Source organism: Condylura cristata, unplaced genomic scaffold (assembly GCF_000260355.1).
Source record: "Condylura cristata isolate star-nosed mole 26May11 unplaced genomic scaffold, ConCri1.0 scaffold00017, whole genome shotgun sequence".
Lineage (NCBI taxonomy): Eukaryota > Metazoa > Chordata > Mammalia > Eulipotyphla > Talpidae > Condylura > Condylura cristata.
The window spans coordinates 11,613,953-11,639,593 of NW_004567118.1; the positions used below are offsets into that span (position 1 = coordinate 11,613,953).

Consider the following 25,641-nt stretch of genomic DNA (forward strand, 5'->3'; position numbering starts at 1 on the left):
ACTTCATCAATCTGCCTGTTCTGCTCCCCCTCTGTCCCTGGTGAATCCTTTCGCCCTCTGCATCTCTGGCCTGTACCCCAGTTATGTATGCATAAATAACTAAATCTTTAAAAAAAAATACTTATTGTCTTATTGTCCAAGACAATAAGAACTTGGGTTCAGTAGGATCAAGGCTTCTAAACAAGATCATGGTACTGCTCCTTTGTAGTAAAACTGGAGGCTTTGAAGAGATGAACAAATAAGGATAGAAGAAGACAAAAATGCTTACTTGCTACTTTCCCATTTATGCTGCTGTAATGTGCCTCAAAGATCTAGAGAGATGGTGGAGAGAAAATCAGAAGGTCTGAACACAAATAAGACTGAGGCTCATTCTAATAGAAACAAGGAGATCATTCATCCAGATGTTGCTTGTGCTGGTTTGGATGAAACATTAGTCTTACTTGCCTGCAATGCTAGAAATAACCTGCAATTTCTGTGAAACCAGTAAAACTTTCAATATTTCCAAGCCCCGCACCATGTATCATTTCTATAAAAGAAACCAATAACTAAATATCCAGTTAGACCAAGAGTAAATTTGTTCATAGGTTCCCTGGCCTTCCTCCCTCCCTCTGAGATGATAATCATACTACATAACAAAATCATGAAATAAAGTCTTGCAGGTTTTAGGCTACAGGAAATGGACACCGAAGTCACCTTGACTACTCAAGAAGTCAAATAGTTAGTACCATGTCCAGACTTCCACGTGTGTCAAAGTGGCAACGGACTATTGATTAAGTACCTATGACATCACCACATACATTCTCTGCAGTTTTACACTAGTGCTTCAGAAGGTGTCAGTAGCTCTGTTATGAAGAAGTATTCTGAGAGGTTAAGTGACTAACCAAAAGTCACACATCTAGAACATAAAAAGAATAGTAAGGATTCAAGTCCAGTATTATTACTGGGTACCAATACTGATGATTCTTCTATACAAAAACAGCCAATAATCAAGTGCCAGAATGACCACCCAAGCTTGTGTGACCAATATGGAACGTTGTAACACCTGCACCTAACTCTTTCCCTTTGTGCTGTTCACTGAAATCTGTGGTGTAGTTCTTTGTTTTGTTCTATGCACTGAGGTGCCATTCTTGTTAGAGAACACAATCTGTTCTCAGAGATTGTTAGTTCACTTTATATATCAAGTATAAAAGAATAGAATCACTTCTTCCATGAGCATGAGCTAACCTATGAGAAAACCAGTCATCCAGCCAGAACCAGATAAGCAAACACCTGCTGCAAATTGTTCCCCAGAAGCTGTAGAGACAGAATATAAGAGATGAAAAACAACTATGAAATCTTAAGCTCTCAGAGTATCTTCCACACTTCAAAAAACAATGTTTTTGTTTGCATCATCTTGGCTTTCCTCATTTTCCCCAGTGTGGAGACTGGAATGAAAATATGTCAATTAATTCACCTAATGCCACAAAGCTAATAGTGGTGGAACTATTATTTGAAACCAGATCTTCTGCATTAAATACTCAGTATTTGTGGGAAAGAATGAGCGCACTCACTACATATGCTTAACTCCTTCCATTCCTGACTCTTCATCAGCTTTCTTCTAATAATGGTCATATATTTCAAAGCAGAGTGTAGGTTTTCTATTAGGGTTAATTTCCTGTTTTCCATCTGCCAGTGAACTCCACTCTGTAAAACAGTCCAATACTCTTTCTATTATGCCAACTGAGAATGCCTATATAATAATCCCATTTCTCTTCAGGATTCACAAAGACACAGATGAGTTTGGGGACTGACTCCTAAGTCAGGTCTGCTTCCAGGAGTTAGCTTTTCAATCATACAGTATATGGAGATATTTTCATAAACAGAGCTTAGAACTCAACCATGTACATTTCCTTATTCATAGAGAAAGTCTAAGAAGTGGCCACCCAAGCTTGTATACTTCCTCAAGGATTTACGATCTTTATTCAGGACTTTAGTCTGTTCCTCCTACCTATAGGCAAGCAGTACAACCTAGAAGAAAATTTGAGTTATTCTTAAAATAGAATCCCAAGCACTTCCTCTCAAACTAGTATGCTCAGCTCAGAAAACAGGCATAGAACCTTAAAGAACTAGAACTAGGAAAGCTAGTGTGCAGAAGTACCTCAGGATACCAGGTGGTTATTCCCTGCTTGCTTCATACACTCAGTATCCCAGTTGTCACAACTCGGACTCAATTGGACAACTGCTAGCTAAGGAAGACTCCTTTCCTTGAGTTCATGTCCCAACTTATAAAGTCCTTCCTTATACCTCGCCACCACTCCCAAGACAGTTCAACAATCTCCAGAAGGAATTTTTTTGAATCATCAATGGTGTCCTTGCCCTTCTGAGACTACTATTAACTAGATAATTATAAAGAAGCTAGTTCTTTTGGGGGTGTTTATCATCTGAAATCAAGTCCCCACATGGATGATGTCTCGTTTTGGGCTCTAGCATCTAACACAGCGAAGATACTCTGAAAACATCAGTTGATCTCTCTGAATTCCTCTCTCTAGTCTCCTCTCAGCTACCGTCTATGGAATGAGGAACTGTCACCCAAAATTAGTTATGTTAGGTACTTCATGCCATGTGATTGCAGAGCAGTGCCTTGACTGGACACCAGTGTTACAATTCTGGCCAAGTCTAGGATGCACCACTAGTTTCTGCCTAGTTGAGGAGTCATGTTGGTGCTGGGGCTGGTTCAGGCCTCGCCTAAGAGGTGTGACTATAAACTAATGAGGCTGACTTTATGTAAACAAACACACCAGAAAGTCTACAATCCAAACGCATGTTATCCGTTAACATGGTCCTCCTGGGAGACCCCACACTTGTGCTAACAGTGCTGCCATTGCTTAAACACTTTTGGATTTGTCCTCAGAGCCAGTTTATGAGAAAATTTGACTCGTTGCTTAGAATCACACCTGATTTTTGTTCCAAAACAGCAGTGCCTAGCGTCATCACCCTCCATGTTCACCAGACATGGCTTCGAATGATTTAGAGAGGTTTCCTGAAATCAAATCCACCCTCAAAGGACAAAGATTTGCAGCCATTAAGAATATGTAAAGAATGAGCCTTGGGCAGGTCCCTAGAACATGGAATCAGATATTTTTTATCTGCCTCATTAAAATAGGTGTACAAATCCTCACTCCTGAGTTAGCAAGCCTGCTCCTCAAACCCTTATCTCACACTGCTCACCCTCTTCCACCAGCTTCCCTTGCAGCCCTGGGAAACACCACACTATCTTAGCAAAGGACCTTTCTGCGAGCTGCTCTAATGCTTGAAATTCTTTAACCTTGATCATTACATGACCAACTTTTTCTCTACCTTTAATTTCAAATGGCACATCTTGAAGGAAGGCTTTGTCTAGCCAACAAGTTCAAAGTTTAAAGTCTCTAATCACTTTATTTGAATTTTCTGTAGAGCCCCATTATAATAATAATAATAACATATTATTATTATAATGTAATAATAACATATAACATATAATATGTTTCTCTCAGTGTTTTTTTCTTTTCATTTATTTTGTCTCCCCTGCATTATAACTTAAACTCACAAAAGCAGAACTTGTCTGGCTCATTTATCACTGTAGTCCCAGCAACTAGTAGGCACTCAATAAGTACGTGTTGAATTGAATGGACCCCAAGCTTAGTTCCTTTGATGGGTGTAAATATATTATTTCTTTTAAAGGGAAAGCTACTACTAAACACCAAATGAGTTGATCTTTTTATTTGCTCCTACTTTATTACTCGGAATCAGGTGACCACAACCAACTTATAGTCACCTTTACTTCAAGAGCTAGTTATTTTTTCGCTTTTGTTTGTAATGTTTAAAGAGACAGGCAATATAGAATATACTCTGTTTTAGGAACTAAACATTACAAAGTTACAGCTACCCCTGATAGCTGACCCAACACACATGTGAGCGAGCACATGCTCATCTTCACAGTCAGGACCCTCTCTTAAGTTCCCCCAGTATGATTATTTTTTTGCCACCCTAAATCTTGAATCTGGAGGATTCACATCCAAGTTTACTCAGGGTGACTGTTGGCAGGACACCTGTATTCCTTCCTTTCGTGGGTCTTGCCATATGGGTATGTCAGGCTTGACATGGCAGCTGGTTTCCGCAGAGCAAATGACATGAGAGAGACAAAAAAAAATGGAAGCAATGGTGACTTTATAATCTAATCTCAGAAATGATACATATTAGCATTTCCTGCTGAATTGTACTGATTACATAGACCAGTCCTGGTATGTCAGAGGAAGGTGTGATAAACAAGAGGCAGAGATAATTGGGGACACTATTGGATGTTGGGTACCCCCCGACCAATCTAGTATTCTTGAGAATTAAATATAATAATAGCTTTGAAACATTTCCCTGGCACATTTATAAACTGGCAAAATACATATATACACACACATATGTGTATGTGTGTAGGCTAGTACAATACTAAAAAACAAAATAAAATAACCTTCATTTTTCTGTGAAAGAATTTAAATATTTTAAGCATTTGTTGCATAGTTTGTGTTGTGAAAATATCCAAATATAAGCACTTTCTAAAATGTATAGAATTTTTGTTCTAAAAGTATATTGTCAGCATAAGAGCTGCAAGCCACATATCACTATTGAGTATTTAAAATATCTTTAGTCCAGATTAAAGTGCGTTATAACTGAAAATTTGCATAGAATTTTCAAGGCATATATATATATATATACACACACACACACACACACACACATACATGTCATATATATATATATATATACAAAACATCTCTTTAATATATTATCTTAATTACATGTTGAAAAGATACTATTTTGGATCTATTGAGTTAGCTAAGATGCATTATTAAAAATAATTTCATCTTCTTATTGATTTTTTAATATCACTAGCAGGAAATTTTATTTTTTGATTTTTTTTATTGAAGTGATGTTGCATTAGAAAATTTTAAATGATGTGACTCATACTATATTTCTGTTGGACAGCACTGAAAAATATTAACAGAAAATATAGTTATAATGTTATAATGTTTCACAACTGAGTCCCTTATAAATGATATAAATGATCAGATAACCTGCTTTGAACTTTCTAAATAATTTCTTCAAGAGATGTCTGTTTCTTGGAGCCTGAGAGACCTACAGAAAGTCCCTCTCCGTGTTCTTGGTTCTGCTTTATTAAAAGACCTACCAGTTACAGCCTATACTCTGTAACTTTGGGAACACATATTCTACTGGAAAGTAGCAGAAAGGATGTCGCAGAGCACCATGTAATGAGTACTAAGAGAAGAATGTTCCATAGTAATTAAAATGAAACACTTCACCCTCAAATCTCTAAAACCTTTTTGGGTCCACACACTCAAAGTTCTTGGGAAAACCTTAAAATAAAACATGTTGAGACCCAAGTGAAGCCAAAGTGAATTTCAGACAAGTAAATTGAAACTTAATGCTCTGAATTTTTCTGGTATGAGGGTTTTTGAATTTAAAAACATGTAGTTATTGGAGTAATTCTGTAAGATTCCTTTTGATGTGCCTACCTGAAAACTCATATTCTTGGTTGTACAAATGATATTGGCTTACAGTGCGAGACTTCTACCTAAGTGACCTGTTTTCTACTTTGAAATAACAGATAGGTTTGAAACTGACACCACTTAGTAATATTTTCTGAATGGTACCTGCCACAGAAATATTTTATCTAGCAAGAGATTTTTTAATGGAAGGAACAGAGCTTATATTTTCTAAAGCAAGTCTTTGATTTGTGTGAGTATGCCTCAAGAACATAACACAAGCCAATTGCCGTAATAATAATGATACAAACCTCCATTAATTAAGTGCCTTCAATGTAAACACTATCATTAACTTACCACAATTTAAGAGACTGCAGCTATTATTCTGCCACTCAAGATGGCAATGTAACTAGTTGGGTGATTCATTCATAATCGTGGTACTTAATCTATAGGACCTAAAGCCCTTTACCAGCCTGCCTCCACTTCAGAAATAATAGGAAAGCAGATTTCAGCTCAGGATAAGCAAACTCTTTTAAATCAAAATTTGAAAGGAAAGTGGGCTAGACTGTCTTGGTGAACAGTGAGTTCCCCTCATAGACGAAATAATATAGGACCCAGGGGTACCATCGAAACAGACAGCCATAGATTCAGATCTTCAGGATCTTTCTACTATGAAGATAAAATGATTGCCACAGTACCTCATTTTTCTCATCAAAAAGGAAAATGCTAATAATAGAAAAGTTGCTGCTAAATTACAACATGGTATATGATTAGTAATGAGCAAATTATTAATTTTTTTCAAGCCAGTCAAATGAATTGTTCCCCCCACACTTCAATTAAAAATTGAAATGGGTTCACATTTAATTCTCATATTTTCAAACTTAAAGCAATTAGCAACCAGACCCAAACTCACCAATCTCAGGGCAAGGGTGAAATTAAGGAATAGTGAGTAATTGGCCACTCACGAGTTAGATTCTGATGGTGAAAAAATCCACTCAGTCCGATCATTTTTTTTATCTCAGGATTTAAACAGTAACTGTAATTGTATTCTTTGAACACCAAGTTCCTGTCCCTCCCCCCGCCCCTCCTCCCTAGTTAATTAGCTGGGCAGGCCTTATAACAAATACCTTCTCAGAAACGCTGGGTGGTAGAAACGCTGTTGATCATTAAACACCACAATAGCAAGGAGCCTATTCCAGGAGCCGCTGAGTGGCCTTGCCCAGCCGGACTACTCACCACACACTTACAGACCCTCCATTGTGCTGGTTATGGCTGTTCAGAGGGATAGTTGCTTGGTTAGAGAAAGGACTAACTTCAGTAAGAGAGAAAAGGCCAAACCTTGCAAATTGATCAGGAGTTCTGGACTCAAGGGGAAAATATCCAGAGGGTAGAAGAGAAAAGGGAATGGACCCAAGAATAAGAAAAGTGGATGGGCAGGAAAATCGGTCATAAAATAGACACAGCCTTTCTAGTCTCTATGTCCATTCAACCAACATGAATTCACCAATTTTGTGCCAAAGAGTAACTAGAAAATTGCAATATGTAAATAATAGGTTAATTTGTATTACATTTGGTATAGAGAAAGTTCATTGAAATGTTTAAGAACTTTAAGAAAATCTTGGATAATCATCCTTCCTCTGTGGGTCTGTTTCTTTCATCTTTAAAATAAAGGGGTTGAAAGGGTATCATCCATGGGTGGTAAGTAGCAATGAGCTCCCAGAACAATTTCCAAAGCATCTATGGCCTACACTATCACATAAGATAAAACTATATCAAAACTACTGCATTCATGATTAAACCACACAGTAGAATATAATTATTTGCTTTTGATTCAAATATATTAACCCAGTTAGTTAAGTGGATTCTCTCACACTGAACAGATGCTTCTATTGGTGGTTATATAGGTCATTAATGATAGGGAGGAAAATGATTACTTTATAAGTCAGCTGATTTGTGTCAATAAAGAAAGTCTTTCAAAAGAGAGTGTTTTATTAAACTAATAAAAAATCCATAGGAAAAAAATAATAAACGGTTTGCTTGGTGCAATGGCTGGAAGCCATGTCTCTCCACTTGTCCACAGAATTACCTCTAACAACAGAGGCAAGTGGGTCCCGGAGGCACCTGGGGACTTAGGCCGAAAAAAAAAATAAATAAAAGGGAGAGATTTCTATAAAGCTTCTCTTTTTAAAAATTGTCCATTTGGGAGCAATTTTTTTATTCTTCTCTATAATAGAAGTGTTTATTTTAATTTCTAAATAATGTGCCTTCACCAAATGGAAAAATTGACACTCAGAAAGATGCACATAATCCTTCTGGGTCACAGAGATAGACTTCCGCATCCCACCAACACCATCACCATATTACTTATACTTCAGTTTAGGTGTCTCAGTTCCAGACTCACAGTTTGAGAATATGATCTTGGAAACTTCACTTGGCTATAAAATTCTGTGCATCTCCCTTGTTAGTCTATGAACATGCAAAACGCTTTATCTTTAAGATATAAAATCCCTTCACTGCTCCAATTCAAAGAGTATCGAGTCTACAGCCTAGAAGAAAAGCAAAGTCTAGAAACAAAATGTGTTGTGTAAGGGAAAGCAGGAAAAATTTCAGGGGGAGCCAAGCATAGCTCAAGAGAAGCTGTCCATCTGAAATGCCACCTGGAATTCACACCCGTAATAACTGTTATGGATATAAAAATTAATAGGGGGGATTTCATAGTATTAGAAAAATTTATTTTTATAAATCATGTGTCTATCACCCAAGTGTTGACGCATGCATGCAATTCAAACATCAGGCTTACAATAAAAAGCTCACTGAATGACTTAGCAAGGACAATTCCCCCATTTTCTCTATAATTTGGAGTGGAAAAGGAGGGGGAGAGTGGGTGGAGGGTGCAGTTACTGGGTCAATTAATCAACCTGAAAACTGTGACACAAACTCTGACGCCTAACCTATGTCTAAAAATACACAAATGTATACGAATTTGTTTTAAACTGTCAATGCCTATATTTAGGACCTTCCCAGCAAGGCTATAATGAGACTGTGTTTGAGGGCTTCAGTCATAGCAGACTGTACCATTAATCTGAAGTTAGTTAAATTAACAGCATTTAGTACTGACTTGTCAATCTCACTGCTCCAGGAAATTGCACCTTGAGGCTACTAATATTGCCAATTTTTCCACTGGAGTACGTGCCCACGTGTGTGTATGTGTATTTTTTTTCCCCAGAACCTCCGTGTTCATACCCCATCATTGCCTCCCTACGTCCACAGCACTTATATTATCATTTATTCTGGCCTCCTTTAGCCTTCCCGGGGGATTCCGCATAATGTAGTTGCTCAGTGAAAGAGTTTTTTAGCTTTATATTTATTTGTTTATTTTTCTGTCAAGGCTCATGACTGAGGCTTTAAAAAAAAGTGTGACAGTATTTAGAGTACATGATTGACTGCTACAGCAACATTCATTAACCATGACCAATCTGCAGCAAAACACAGTCCCGAGTGTTCTAAACAGCAGCTTGAAGAAGAAAGAAGAAGGAAAGAAAGAAAAAGAAAAAAAGACTCCACTAATTTTTCATTGACCTCATCTGTAAATAAATTTAGACTGATGGTGAGCAGGAGCAATAATAAATTAGTATTCATTTCCTGTAATTAATGCAAACATGCCTATGAACACAGAGAATACGAATATAGAACCACCTAATTTCCATTTCAAAATATGCCTCACAAATTTTCACTTGAGTTATCTTCATAATATTTTCCCCCCTAATTAGAAGAATGCAATGACTGGGTTTCTTGCCTACCCACCAGGGGAATATATTGTTTTGGTTGGGGAGGGTGTCAAACTCATGTCAGTGACAAATCTGCACAACTTGATACTAATCTGCTTCATTAAGTGGACGATGGCCTGCTGCACGCCTAGGCCAAGGCTTCTTCTCTTTGTCACTAGCCAAGGAGAGCTCGCAAGTAACCAAGTGACCGCTTAAGCAGCTCTTCCCATGCCTAAGAGCCAGAGGTCCACCCCCAGAAGCAGACTACCAGTATGACACAAGCATGTGCAACTTTCTATCACTGACAGGCACATTCACTCACACAAGGACGGTTAGGTCAACAGCACGATGTGAACCAAATCAAGACATCGTGCATTGATAACACCAGCTTCACCTCTCAGCAAGAGGAGCTCATAGAATTTTCTCTTTTAAGCCTGGGCATCTCCAGGGGCCATTTCTACAATCAGCCCACAAAAATCAAAATATTAGTGACCAATGTCTGATCACACCCAAATCATCCAGCCATCAGAATTCTAGCACTCCTGCTGCACCTGTGGGAGACCCCTGAAAATAGATTGCTTAATAATGACAGAATTATGCCAGTAAGACAAACATTGTCTAGAAGCTGGGCAGAAGGTGTAAGAGCAGAAAATCTGAATCTGGTTGTACCAAAAAGAGGGGAAAATGACCAAGCCTCTGAGCAGAAGGCAACTTGCCTCAAAATGATTTTTCTTAGGATCTTCCTGGCCCTACAGAGCTTTTGAGCTTTTGCCCCTGAGAGTTTTGTACCTCTGAAGATTCTGGAAACAAATGTATACAATCTGTATTAGAAGTGGTCCTTGTGGTAACTTGATTGTGGAATTCTAAAGAACTGCTAAGCAGCTATTTGTGGGGGAGAGGGGGGTGTGACAAGTGGGTCAGAAAGCAATGGGGACATCATACACAGATGGATTTGTCATTTAATCTAGTTGTAATTGTCACTAATTAGACTTTATCAGAATTAGATAGTTAATAACAGAGGGTCTGCCCCAAGTATTTTTCAAAGCCCATAGAGTATTCCTAGCTATCCTCCCCACAAAGTGGCATTTCTCCAGAAAGAAAAAGGATTCATCCCCTGTCTTTTCCTTCAGTTGTCAGCCTGGAAAGTCGAGCAATGCACCTCAACACACTGGTGCAGGAGGCCCAGGAGAGGGTGAGTGAACTGGCTGCTCAGGTGGAGAACGAAGGATTCAGTCTGGACAACACAGAGAAAGAGAAACAGCTGAAAGCTTGGGAATGGAGGTATCGGCTGTACAGACGCATGAAAACGGGCTTCGAACATGCCAGTGAGTATAAGCAGAGGACTTCAATGCTTAACTAGGCCAAATCTTGGTTAGAGACAACCAGGCCTTCTTTCACTGATTTTTTTGCAGCTCTACGAGGTCACAGATGGCGTTGTCAGCCTGTTTGGAGCAAGGGCGCTGAGAGGCTGTAAAAGGACCTTTTGTCTTGCTTGGTTTTCTGGCTCCCGATAGGTTCTCTGACCACAGCCATAAGGCTTCAGTGCTTCTGGCCTCCCTCCACCACGTCACACTCATCTAGGGCTTTCCACTGTTGTGCCCTAATGCCCAATGACCTGGGTGGGCTGATGCCCTCAGTGGCTGTATTTTGGGATGTGGAGGTGGAGAAATATTTGTTTGCCTGTTTGTCCAGTTTTTGCTTCAAGCTGAAGTTTAAGTAGTTTTCGACTCTACTGCACTTTTTATATAGAGCTTATATAAACAGACCTTCAGTTAGTGAATGTAGGCAGCAAAAGAGGACAGTCAATCAGCCCATGAATTATGCTTTGTCTGCACGACTATCCTCTCTACCAAGTCTTTTAAGAAAAGCCTTGTTCTGGATCATACTCATGAGTAAAGGAAAGCACCGATGAGTGCAGCCCCTGATTATTTTATATACATATATACATTTTATATACATATATCAAGCACTTATGGAATATTAAACTCTTATTCCAAAGGGAGACCTTCTTTGAGTCAAAAAGAAATGGTAGATTCAAAATTTTACATACAAGGGAACAGTCAGTTCATCAGTTTGGAGATGATCTGTCTCTGTTCCAGGAACTTTGCTGTGATATAAAAACCAAAGGCAGTGAAAAATCTTTTTCCTGAAGTAATACTGTGTCACAGATCTTCCCCTAAGACAGCCACCTGTGTCTTTCTAGTGCTTCTTCCTTAACAACCCTGCCCCTTTCACAAGGCAGCCCTTGCCCTTTAATAACTGCCTGTTTACACCTATGCATATGACCTTTATACCTTTTCTCTTTCCTTAACAAACCTGCCCTTTGTAGTTACAATAAAACTTTATTTCTAAAATTAAAGTAGTCCTACACACTGGGTATCAAATCTTGGTCTAACCCTTTCTCTTAAAGCCAAAAAATTAACATTAATGAAAATTAACATTCCTCACTAACAACCTCTTTAGCAACGTTGATACATTTCTTTTTAAAAACACCCAATCATTGTTTTTATAAATCCATCTGCTATTGCATCTCATTCAGGACAGATTGATACTAGCAGTTGTATGTTTTGACTTGATGCCATTTTTGTGGGTCATTTCTAAATAACAAAACACCTTCGCCATGCTAAGGAAAGCTGAAAGCCATGAGGAGTCCTTTAAAAGCCAAGGTTCATGGACATGACATTTGTCTATGAATTGTTGCTTAGAAAACTCCTACGTGATGCCACAGAGTGAAGTGAGTGAGCAGTCCATGCTGGAAAAGAGCCAGGAGTCAGATGTTCCAAAGCCATGAGCTTTCATTCTAGCTATGTCTTAGCTGTGTCCTTGAACAAGTGATTTGGTTTCTGTAGGTTGCAACTTTTTCATCCTAAAAGTGTGGGTGTGACTTGCCCTTTCAGTTCAGCAAAGATGTAAAAAGGCTCCAATGAAATGCCCTGAAAGAACTTTAGGAAGTGGAACGGGCCTGCCTATAGCGTCCATTCCTGCTGACACTCTCTGGCCTCCTCTCCACTGGTCCAGTCTCCTATTGTGTTCCTAGGATACTTTGGGAAGCTTAACTGGTATTATTTACCCCTTCAGAAGATGTTCTAATGCTCAAATAAAACCATGATGGCAACAAATAAAGACCATTGAGACTTCTAATGAAAATGTTCAAAAGCACAAGCTATTAGGCTCTACAAACAAATGTCTCCATAGTGTGTGTTGCAGGGTATCCTTTGAAGAGGCGGGAACATTGTTTGAAAAGGGCTTGCTATGTTAAGATCCCTGTGTTTTTCCTTCTGTCCCAGGAGCCCCTGAGGTGCCAACCCACGCCTGTCTCATGGTAACCAGCAGCACATCACTCACTGTCAGCTTCCAAGAGCCTCTCAGTGTCAACGCAGCTGTAGTAACCAGATATAAAGGTACTGGACTGCAGAAATTTTTTTCATTGTTCCTTCTTAAGAAGGAATCTGTTGTTTGGGGATCAAGTGTGCATTTTGCATGTTTGTTTTTCCTGATAACATTTTTTTCATCCCATTTACTTTTGGGGTTGAAATATTTCCATAGCCACTCATAAAAGGAGGAATAGGGTAGTGAGAATCACAGAAAGGATGAACCACAACACCGGGCTGTCATCTGGGGCCCTTCGACTGCTCTTATTTTCCAGGCCTATTTGTAGAGGGCCCACTCTGAGTATCACATAAATTTGGGACAAGATAGAGCAGAACACCCTCCAGAGGCAAGGTCCCAGCCAAGGTCCTTAGAGGCTGATATGAAACCTACTAAAAGGGAGACATTTAAATTGATACTTGATACAACAGATACTTGAAATGGCAGTAACTAGGGTTGAAGTTATGTTGTTGCTGTTGTTGTTTTAAGGAAAGATAAAGTGCATTTATGTTCAAGAAAGGAAGGGGGATGGTAAAATTATAAGATTGGAAAGATACCAGGGAAGATAGAGGCTTCTGGGCCTGGCTCTTAAGGTTACTAGAATTTTAAACCAGAAGACATTGGGGTGGAAGTAAATTTCAAGTGCGGAGAACAGTGGGTACAGGTATAAATGCAAGAACATGCTAGAACAAGCTTCGGAGAATAAGGGAACATGTAGAAGAATGAAAGTAATGTGACTGCAGGGAAGGGAGAACTCAGCAGAAAGTTCAGAGAGAGGAGGGGTTAGAGAGTGAACAGAGGGTCAGGGTGGTGGGACTGGAATGAGGTTTGAAGTCAAGGTGAAGGGAGTTAGACTATATCTGAAGAACTCTGTAAACCACTGAATAAGGTAGGGGTGAGATCAGAGGTGGACTTTGGAATGAGTCAGGTGGCAACATTGTGTGTAATGTAATAGGAGAGATTCGGATTTAGACTAAGGGAGTGAATGAGAAAGCTATCCAGAAGAGAGGGCCTGGTAGCCTGACTTGGCTGTTCTAACAGTACTGGGGAAGGAGAGAGAGCCCAGAGGAGAAAGATCGTGCCAAGATGATCTGATAAGATCAGCCAAGGTTCAGAAAGTGCCTTCGATGTGCCAGGCACTATCTAAAATTTTTCTATTTATTAACGCTATTTAATGCTCACAACAACCCTATGAGGTAGGTACTATAATGCTCCCCACTGTGAACAAAGGCAATGGGTTAAGGAACTCACCAAAAGAGTCACAGGAGAGCCAGAAGTAGCACTCCTGAACATGGTGGACAAAAATGAAATCTAATCCTAAGTCATGAAGATACGGAAATACTCTAGTCCTAAAGCCTGATAAAGTTCTCCACATGTATTCCAGCAGGCTAGGCAGTATTTCTGTGCTCAGGTTACTGCTGCTTCCTTGGACCACACAATGCCTGAGCGGTACATGTGATTCCTCTCCTCTTCCCAGGGCCGAGGCCCAGCAATACAGCAATACTCCCTTAGTCTGCAGTCCTTACTCTGCCCACACCCTGTAGCTTATTGACATACTTGGAATTTTCTGGAAAACTCCTCTCTAATACCTTCGAGAAGACAGCATTGACTAGGTCACCCTTTGGGCTCTCTGTCTCAATCTCAGAGAAAACAGCTTTAAGAAATTATCAAGAAGAATGAATACTCAGCTGCTGTAACAGTACTGGGGAAGGAGAGAGAGCCCAGAGGAGAAAGATGGTGAAAGATAATGAAGCCACCCAGAATAGCCTCACACAGTCATCTTTTCATGCAGTTCTGACACTTTCTCTCAGTTGCCTCAGTTGTCAAGACTCTCTGAAACCCAGAGCAAGTGTTTGCAGGCAATGGCAGATGTAGTTAGTTGCTTCTCTCTCTCTACCTCTCTCCAGCTCAGGGATTTTGATGAAGGGCTTCATCAGTGCTGCCCAACTTGACATGTCTTCTTACATTTGATTAGTAAGCTATCAGGAGTTAATTTATCCAGACTGTCAGCCATTTATTACTTGACCATAATGTCAGCACATTCTATCAGCATTCTCGTATTAACACATCTCATCTCAGGAGACTTGCTTTTGGGTGAGGTTGAGACGAAAGGTCACCAGGGGGTTCTGTTAGTGACTGGGGTGGATTAATTAAGCATTATAAATAGAATTGTCTGTTGCATTATGGAATAGGCTTCCTTGTGTTAATTTATAAGGTCATAAATTGAGCCCTTAACCTGACTGCTCTCAAGGGTTATTTAAAACAGCTGGCAGCTTACTGTACCCAGAGACAGCAGGACAGTTTTTAATTCACGGTTGAAGTAATTACTTAATTATGGAAATATTAGCAAAATTACCCTGAAACAAGGCTAATTATTTTGTTTGTTTTTTAAAAAGAAGAAACAATTGAGAAATCCATAGAATGGAATGGAAGTTATCAAAACGGCTAGGGGAAGGCTTAGCCCTGCAGTAGTTAGGGTTTGGCAATAATATCTCACGCTACTCTCCAGAATTCTTGGTTTTGGCAAATCTCGAGCCTATTTTGACAACTGGATATCTTTCACCTTTGTGCTTAAATAAACCCCATCTGAATCCTTCAGTTTCTTGTTTGTTTACAGTCGTCATATGTGGAGGGTGGTTGTTGCTTTTTTTTTTTTTTCTGCCCAGAGTTTGTTTATATCCAGAAAACTTTTAAGAGCATCGTTATAAGTCTTTTCAGGCCAAGTACCATCACAGGAGATTTAAGGCATCAATTTCAGTAAAAATCCAGGAACCAGTTGTGAGTGAGACCCAATGGCTTTTTCTGCCTGAATTTCTACTGAATACATGGAAATGGGGCTAAGAGAGCTACTGTTTCTGGCAGCTTCCTGATTGCATTCAAAGGCTTCTTGCATCTTTTGGTCCCATCTCAGCACTTTTCACGGTTTACAGCGTAAAACTCAGGTCACTTCAGAAGCTTTGATGCTCTGGACAAATGCCAGAACTTCACTACACATTTCCTCCTCCCTGGATAACCTGGTTGAAACTCACATTCATGGAGTTTATGTCACTTCTCTGCAGGTCCAAAGCAGAAAACATTTCAAAAGTGATTTTGCTGCTCTGTAGAGGGCATTCTGCAACAGGTGTAATACAACATCTGTTTTCCATCCAGGATGAAATATTTTTCTAGCTTTTCAGAAGGTGATCCTGGAAGTGGTCACACTGTGAGGTTTGCTAATTACAAGATGCTGCTGTAGTTGTTTAAGGGTGTGTGGGCAGTTCCAGTGGTCTTCTCCCCACACCTAATGGATTCAAAACCGCTACCTTGAGCCCTCCCTGATGGCGCAGCGGGTTGAAGAGCAGAATTATGAAGCTGTAGCAGCCTCTGCAGCATGAGTTTGATCCCTGGCCACAGGGGGTGACCCACATGGCGCGGCAGATTTCTCCTGGCCTGCCCACTGCTCCCCTCAGCAGTGTATTTCCCCTGAGCCAGTCAATTTGCCTGTTCTGCTCCCCACTCTGTCTCTGGTAAATCCTCTCACCCCTCACACCTCTGGTGTATCCCAGTTCTCTATGTATAAATAAATAAATATTTTTTTTTTAAAAATCCACCTTAATTCCTCTACACAAAAGTTTGAAACAACAAATTATTTGTTCTTCATTTGATGGCATTACAAAATTAAAAAGCATTTCTCCTTGCAGAAATTGCCTTTTAGGAACTGATAGTGTATCTGCTTCTGCAAAGAGCAGGCCAGTGTTTCTGCCAACCACCACCTCCAATTTCTTTTTCTGAAGAAGAGGAAGCCAAAGAATTCCAGGGGATGTCTAGACGGCATTGTAACTTCTAGAAGAAAGACTTCACCCTCTGCACATTAAAACCCACAGAGTCAATAATTCATAATAATATTGTGTACGTGATCATAACATGATCACTTGGGTTATCTTTTAACAAGATTTAAGAAAAGACAGATTTCACAGGTCTTGGGTGCACATTACTTAGATATATTTTTTTTTTTTTACCTTGTGGTTGGAAAGATATTTGTGGCACTAACTTTGGCCATTAAATGCATGATGAAGGTAAATGGCAGATTGAATGAGAGTGAGAAAATAGTAAGACCGCTCAAGAGTAACTTCTTCCAAGCTGCTACAGTCTCTGTATCCTTAGTCCTCTTATGCTCCTCCACTGGGAAGAAATGATGGATTCGGCCAGATTACGATTCAATCACCTTAAAACCTTTCTCCAATAGTTATTCTGGAAAGAATACCTTTGGCATTTTTATCATTTAGGAACAAAAAGAAACCTCAAAAAAATAATTGAGAATTATATAAAAGTCAGCCCTCCCTGTGGCTCAATGGGTTAGGATGCAACACAGAAAGCAAGCCACAGTCACTTCAATGCAGGTTTGATCCCTGCCCCAGAGGTGACCCACATGGTGCGGCAAACCTCTCCTGATGTGCCCACTGCTCCTCTCAGCAGTGTATTTCTGTTGATCTGCCTGTTCTGCTCCCCACTCTGTCTCTAGTGAATCCTCCCACTGCCCCTGCACCTCTGGCCTGTACCCCAGTTCTGTGTGTGTTAATAAATAAATCTTAAAAAAGAAAAAGTCAGGGATTACCCTCCCCCCAATGTCCCATCCCTACCACCAGCTAATCTTTTTTATGAGTTTAATATTTGTCCTTACAAATCTTTTCTTGATATACATAGGTATTGTTTTGTGCACACTAATATAACTATTACCATGCTATTTGTCTAACCCAATAACTAAATTTCTTTCTAAGCAACAACATCTCAGATATATCACATACAAAGTATTCCTAGTCCCTAGAAATAGGGACAAGGATAATTTTTTATGATTCTCCTATTGGTAGACACAAGTGGTCTTATTTTCCTTTTGTGCAATCCTTATATGTGCCTCTATTTTATCTGTGAAATATTTTTCTAGCACTGTTAGTGAGAAGTAAAAAGCTTTGTGCATTCCCATAGTCTTGTCTCACTAATCTATCTACTCCTTTGAAAATCCCACTTAATAACTTTATTTTTTTCCAAAGATTTATTTAGTTATGTATATATAAGAACTGGGGTACAGGCTAGAGGTGTGGGAGGGCTCACCAGAGACAGAGTGGGGAGCAGAATAGGCAGATGGAGTGAAAAACACAGCTAAGGAAGGGAAGCAACAAGTGAGACAGGAGAGGTCTGCTGCGCCATGTGGGTCAACCCCTGGCCAGGGATCAAGCTCATGCTACAGTGGCAGTGACTGCAGTAGCTTCATAGTGCTGTGCTTTAACCCATTTTGCAACCAGGGAGGGCCCCCATATAGTATCTTTATATCTTACCATCTGGTAAGGCAACAGCCTCCCAACGATTGTCTTTTTCAAAATATGTTATTAGAACACATTTTCTCTTGGAAGTAAATTTTAGAATCAGCTTGTCAACTTTAATTTTCAAATCTTATTTGGCTACCATCATACCCTAAATTATTTAGGAGACTTTCCATCCATAATGTGTCTTCCTAATCTAGGTCAACTTTGTATTTTCAACAGTTTAATGATTTTCTTTATATAAATCTTTCATATTTCTGTTTATGCTGGACATATTTTATAATTTATATGGTCATTATGAATGAACTCTCTTTTCAAGATATTCTCTCATTGATATTCTCTCATTGTGGTTCAATGGAGGAGCTGTCACTAATTCAACCAAAATCTGTAGTTAGTTGCTTTATTCAACTATTAAAAGTAGCTATTTTTTTCCTCCAGTAGGTTGTCTTAAATATTGTGGGTTTTTTGTTTGTTTTGGTATCATCTTTCAATAAGGATCATATTTCCCTTCCTTTTCATTCATTTTTGGGTCTTCATTAAACTAGAATGGGTGTGAATTTCAGTTCCACTATATTGTGAACAGTAACTAGAGTAATTAAGCACCCTCCTTTCTTCTCTGTTTTTGTCAATATTCATTTAATATTTTATCATTAAGTTGGATGTCTACTGATCTCTTCTGATAGATACCCTAAATCAAGGCAGTTATATCTGAGCCATGACTACTGATGTAGTACATGATTTTAAAATCTCCTCTTTGATAGCAGCCCCTTTGGATTTAAAAAATCATGTATTTGTGCCCTTTCTTTAGAAATTATTGCACACTTTTTTAGTGGTGTGTTGAAGAATTAACTTTTTGATTCATAAAATCTATTTCTTGGTTATTTTCCATGTTATTAATTTCTGGCTTTGGCTTTTCCAATCCCTCCTCCTTTCTATAGGTTTGCTTTTTCTTTCTTTCCTAATAATCCATGTACATAAGGTTATACATTTTCCTGAGTTTTATTTTGTCCATGTCCAAAATGCTTAGTGTTCAGTGCTGCAATTATCGTTCATTTATAAACAATTTGTAATTTGTTTCATTTCCACATGAACCAGTTTTTATGAGTCATTTTAAACTTCTAAGTGGTCATATTTCTCTAGCTGTATTTTTATTGTTCATTTCTAATTAAATTATATTATGGTAAGAAAAATTTAAAATGTGGACTGCATCCTTTCAAGATTATTTAAATTCTTACTTGTGGTTAACCAAAGCATCAGTTGTATATGTACCACTGCTGTTTGAAAAGGATGTGTAAAGTCCACTGGGCATAAAGTGTGAATGAGTGTGTCGTTGAAAGCCCCAGCTTTTCCCTAAAGGATTTGTCCCTTTGATCTTTGATCTCTGAGCAGCTTCTTTATTTGGTTTGCTTAATAGCATTTGCTTCAGTTTCTGTTTGTTTGTAATCAATGACGTTTTCTATGTTTCCTTTTGCCTACTGTCTTTTATATCCTTTTATTTTCATTCCCTGACATTTGAAATGGCATGTCAAGATTGTACAGTTAAATTTTATTTAATCAGTCTGAGTTTGTCTCTTTTTATACATGCTTGTATATCTTTTGTTCAAAATGACATAAAAATAGAGTGAAAAAGAAATTTGTACTGAAAGGCTTAAGAAAAAACAGCAGTTATCTGTTCCTTTCTTCCCAAACCTTCTTTCCTCAGGATCAGATATTTTTGGCTACTTTTGTTCTCATGGTTACCAGTTTACTTTAATTGATATGCTTCTATGATAAACTAGGCTATTTCCTGGTTTATCCATTGCTGCAATTATAACTATAATGGAAAATAATTCATCTCTCATAGCACTGCATTTATTATACTCCCTTATTGTGTTGACAAAATTATATTGCCATTTGTAGTTAAGTCAACAATGTTTATACTATTATGAGTGTTTACATTTTTGACATTACAAAGTTAAGTAGTATACCATGATTATATTTCCTTCCTCTATGTATTTTCCTCAAATTGCTAATTATCTTCTTCTCTTTCCTACCATGGTTGTCATTAATATAGTCAAGATGTGTTTCAAATAATTCTTTCATAACATCTACTTTCCCATGATAGTCCCAAAATATTTTCCTCCCAGAGTATTCCCTGCTTGTATTCCAGTATGTAAAAATAGCTCATTAGGTTTACATTAAGATTATACAAATTAAAACCATAATGAAATATTACCACAAGCCTATCACAGTAGCAAAAATTTTTTAAGTAGTAACAACCCCAAATGTCATGAATGCAAAGAAACTGGATCATTCATACATTGTTGGTAGAAGTACAAAGTAATACATACACTGTGAAAAACAAATCTTTAAAAATCTAAGCATGCAAATACTACACATTCTACCAACTGCACTTCTGAGTATTTATCGTATAAAAAGGAAAACTTGTGTTCATATATAATAAAACCCTGTATGAAGATGTTTGTAGCAGCTTATATGAGGGCAATCTAGATGTCCTCAACTGGTGAATCGTTACACACATCATGTGAGATTCATACCATGAAATACTACTCAGTAGTAAAAAGGAAGGTGTTATTGATACACACAACGATCCAGATGAATCTCTAGAAAAATATGCTAAGTAAAAAGCCAATCCAAAGATTTTCATTTATAGAATACCTTGAAATGATAAAACTGCCAAAATGAAGAATAGAGTAGTGCATGCAGTGATGAAGGAGGAGAGGTGAAAGAAAATAAGTGTGCAAAGCTCCTTTTTGATTTTCTAGCTAATGGTGTATTTTAAAATATCGTGTCTACCTTTCAGAGGATTTGAAGAGAGAAAGGACAGGCAGCATTTGTGGCAGAGGCATCTTGATCCAATCACCAAGTCCCCTCCTTCTTACCCAAACTGTATGCTCAGAAAACATGACCTAATGCTAATATTAGCCTAAGCCAACATGAAGCCTATCTACTGTTTCAAAATATTATATAAGTTACCTAGGGACAAATACAAAACTGGGTTTTTATATCAGCTGCTGAAGGATTATTCCTGACACTGATTTCTTCTTCCTGTTACATTTGGAATATCACAGGTCTGGACATTCAGTAATAGGAGTTTTTGGAATGTGCATGTTTTCCTCCAAGGAACGGATTTCTTAAAGGTAGAAATTTTGAAGGAAAAAAAAAGTAGAAATTTGGTATTTTTCATGTTTTCCCCTTAGCTCCTACATCCCTATAGCACTGGCTTTCTTTCTTTTCTTAAATCATTTCCCCCACGACAGGACCTCTGTACATGGTGATCGCTCTGCCTGGAATATGCCCCTCCCATCCCCTCACTGCTGCTTCTTCAGGTCTCTATGGAAAAAAATTTCTTCAGAGAAGCATTTTCCAAGTATTTCAGAGAAATAAAGCCTGTAATAAGTTCTATCATGCCTTTCATCTTTTTCTCAATTGCTCACAGCTTACAAATATTTATTTCTGTGGTGTACTTTTAAATTAAACAGATTGCTTTAATATAGAACTTCTTAAAATCTTTAATATCTAATATACTTAATACATCATTTTCCATATTAATTTGACCATTAGAGATGTCTCATGGGGAAAAAATGTGTCATGGAACCTTGAGAACATTTAGAACAGGCTCAAACTGAGCTGCATATCAGAATCACCTTAGGATCCAAGCCAGTTTCCTTCCAAGGCCCATCAAATCTGTGTCTCTGCAGGACAGAGATTTAAACATAGATTCAAGGGCTACTAGGCAACTCTCCTGTGTACTTGGGCTGTGCAGAAGAGGCATCATGAGGTATCAACCTCATGAGAGGTGGCCATGTCTGTCTGTGCCCTCCAACTCTAAACCTCACATGAGCATGACTTTGTTCAGCTTAGTACCTGGTACAGGGTGATTGTATACTAAAATTTAGTGACATTTGCTATTTGTCAAGTTGTCTTCAAGGCAATGGGATATTACCATAAACTAAATACCAAAAAACAACAGTACCCTTTTTCGTGGTGTTCACGCTCTCTGGAATAATAATAATGTGTATCAGGTGGCCACTACTTAAAGGGCTGTGTTTTACCTTATATGCATGAATTCACTGAAACTTCACCAAAACAAAACTAAAACTGGATGATATTAATGCCTCTAGTTAATGGCTGAGAAAACTGAGGAATAGGAAAGTTTAAAATTTTGTCCACAGTCACGTAGTCAGTGACATAGCGGTGAACTGAATCCAAACAGAGTTGCTCTAGAACCAGCGTCATGCCTTTGTGGGCTATGCAACTGCTTTGGGTGAATGGGTCTCTGAGGGCCCAGAAGCCCAGCAAAGTGTCTACTCATGGTGGAAGTCCACCGTGCAGTCTACCTCCCATCTTCTGCTCTAGAAGGGACTCTCTCATGGGGCAGCCTTTCCATCACTACACAGGAGTTTCTAACCCTTCTTAAGTATTCCCTTCCTTTCAAAAGTCAGATTTGAATTACCTGCAGTTCTGATCTCATGGTTGGTGAGGATAAAATAAATGAATTCTAGACACAGTGAATACACAATAAGAATGTCTGGTCTTCTCCAAATATTTAATGCACAATGGGAAGATATAAAAATGAACCAAAAGTAAACAATTGTTGAGATGATTTCTAGGCTGGCAACTATGAAGACTCAGTGTCTGTCCTGCTTTCTCAAGCTGGGGACACAGCTACCCTTTCTTTTGCTCTAGAATATAGAACGAAGTTTTCGGCAACAAGTTAAGCATATTTCAGAAAAATGTTCATATTTCCTGAATATCAATCATGGGCCCAGCACTGTGGGCACACAAAAGCCCTTCTTAGGTAGGCAGGCACTTTCTCATAACTCCCACAGATTCTGCCTTTAATCTCCAGAGTGCCCAAGAAAATCCTTTTGGACAACAACTGTCCAATTGTTTGAAAATTGCTATCACAACCCTCCTTCCATTTTCTTAGTTCATTTCTTCCAAGCTAAATATCCTGTTTGTTCCATTAGCCTCCATAGGAGATGCTTTCCAGATCTCATTGTGGGCTTCCCTCATGTACAATCTTCTAGAATAGGACTCTTCCTCCGAAGTGTGAATCTATAGCCTGGGTAGCACAGACAGCAGCAGCAGTGTGCCTTTGCCCTTTGGGTAATGCCCTCTGAGGAATCTGCCTAAAACTCTTCTTACAGAGCCCTCCCTGGTGGTGCAATGAACTATGACGCAGCACTACAAGCCAGCCACAGCTGCTTCAGTGTGAGTTCCATCCCCTGCCCCTGAGGTGACCCACATGGTGCAGCAGACCTCTCCTGACCCACCTACTGCTCCCCTCAACAATGTACTTCGTCAATCAGCCCTGTTTTGCTCCCCACTCTGTCTCTGGTAAACCCCCTCACTGCCCCTGTGCCTCTGGCCTGCACCCCAGTTCTGTATGATAAATAAGTAAATCTTTATTTTAAAAAAATCTCTTCTTACTCATGAAGTCTGGCGGAAAGGTCAGCATGAACCCCACCTTTGGGCAACCCCTCCCCTCACACCAAGTCTCCTTCTCACCCTGACAGGCCTCCTTGTCATCCTTCAGAAGAGGCCTTGTCATCTTTCAAAACTTTGTGGAGGTCCCGCCATCTTAGAAAGCATTCACTGACTCCCACCACACACCCACACAGAATAGGCTGGACCCATCCCGTCAGACCCCACTGCCTTGCAACACTATTTTTTTTTCTTTTTAAAGATTTATTTATTTGTGCATACAGAACTGGGGTACAGGCCAGAGACTCAGGGTGGCGAAAGACTTCACCAGAGACAGAGCGGGGAGCAGAACAGGCAGGTTGATGAAGTACACTACTGAAGGGAGCAGCGAGCGGGTCAGGAGAGGTCTGCCGTGCACATGGATCACCTCTGGGGCAGGTGGGTATCGAACTCATGCGGAAGTGGTTTCAGCTTCTTAGTGCAGTGCTTTAACCCGCTGCGCCACCAGGGAGGGCCACAAACACTATTTTTAACTGCACACACATATTCACCAGCAACTCATTTGTTGTGCAGGAGTTGTGCAAATGAGCAACATGAATGCAAAAAGAAAGTGTGTCTTCTTTGCTCTCATGTCCTCAGTGCCCAGGGCTTGGCTCATGGTTGAACCAAACTTAATTCTTGATGAGAAGGCAACAAGTCTATCAAAGCCAAGAAAAAAATACAAGAGGCAGCATTGTTTATTAATATAACAAACCCAGAAAAGACCTCGGCTTTGGGAGAGTGGACCCCACAAGGATGCTGCCCCCACAACAGTCGTCCTCAGTGTCTGTGCAGTCAAGAGAGCTCACTCATTTATTCACTACCACTATCAGGTAGAGGTGCCTACTCTATGACAATCTTGTGGTCACTGTAGAAGCAGCAAGGAGCAAGGTCAGCACAGTCAGCGTCCGTGTCATGCACCTCCTGTCCCTTCAGCTAGCATCCAAAGAGAAGCTCAGGAACTGGTTAACATTTAGTCACGCATTGCTGCACCAAACACCAAGTATAATGAGCTCGTTCCTTATCAGCTACTGTAAGGGTCACAACGAAGTCAGCAAATACTGTTCCCTGATTTATGGGCTTTGCAGGTTCATGGGAAAAAACGAAGCGCAGGGAACTATGACTTCACCTCTAAGGAAATTCAAGCCCATCGTCAATGCTCATTGTTGCAGCAGTTTTCACCCTTTGTCCATCCACCACCCTTTTTATTGCGTCTCATGTCTCCTTCCTTCCCTTTATTAGGCCGCAGCCCTTAGGATCCTTCCACTCCCCTCAGTTTCATCTTTGCACTATGCTGGCTTCCCCAAGCTTGCTGTCTTCAACACACTTGCCTCTGGAAAGTTTCTGCAAAGGTGATCACGTCAAGACTGAGTGGAGCAGCTTATTTCTCCCTCCTCCCCCTCACACACCGCTCCGGAACCTTGGAGCCATGAAGCCTCTTGGCGGAGATGGAGGCCCACCAGGCAGCTCTTTATTGCCATGCAACTGTGAGGTTCCTCCCCACACTTCCTCCTAGGGAAAAGTCGGCCTGCCAATCCAGATTTAACAGTGGAGCAGTGCTGGGTGACATGCCAAGCCCCCGCTTCCCCCAGCCAGCCCCATCACCACCTCACACTGCCATCTCCACCCTCAGACTGAACAAACTGTATCACTTACCCCCTGGGAGCCTGGCAGTGGCCAAGTCCAGACGCCACAGGGGCTGGTGTGTTTCCAGTGGCCACAGAGGCAGGTCTCCGCTCGAGGCACAGCTCCATCCATGACTGCCCAACTGGATACACAGCTGGCACTGCGGGTGATGAGCCACTTTCTGGGCCACCTTCTCCCCATGGAGATTTTCTCTTGATTCCTTCTTGGCTAGTTTCCTTTGCAGCATTATAGTTTGTCAATAGCCCGCGACTGCTTTCTAGAGTTTCTCTCCAGGAGAAAGTGTGTTTTTCTAAGAAATAGGTGTTCTAGCCTGAAGCCTAATTTCATGTGAGGGCTCAAAAATGAAACAAAAATAATCACCCTCGAGTCTGGAAGCTGAGAGGCCTCTCCACACCGTGTAGAGTGCTTCCCTCTGGGAGGTGTGAGGGGGGTTCCTTTGTGCTCCTTAAAGAAAATTTTTCCAATTATAAAAACAATGAGTCTATGGTCCTTGTATTAGACCACATTCAAGCACCTGGATTTTGAAGACACTTAATGAAAGGACTATGTACAGAGGGGTGAGCAGGGTATATGACCAAC

The 25,641-nt window shown here is 39.8% G+C and overlaps 1 protein-coding gene across 1 annotated transcript in view; it reads left to right on the top strand.

Annotated features, from left to right (window-relative positions):
- The window catches only part of ANKFN1 (ankyrin-repeat and fibronectin type III domain containing 1), a 119,562-nt gene that overhangs the window by 22,221 nt on the left and 71,700 nt on the right, over nt 1–25,641 (top strand). The window contains exons 6-7 of the mRNA XM_004685007.1: nt 10,411–10,605; nt 12,568–12,681. Of these exons, the coding sequence (XP_004685064.1) occupies nt 10,411–10,605; nt 12,568–12,681 (309 nt within the window). The remainder of the gene's footprint in view (nt 1–10,410; nt 10,606–12,567; nt 12,682–25,641) is intronic.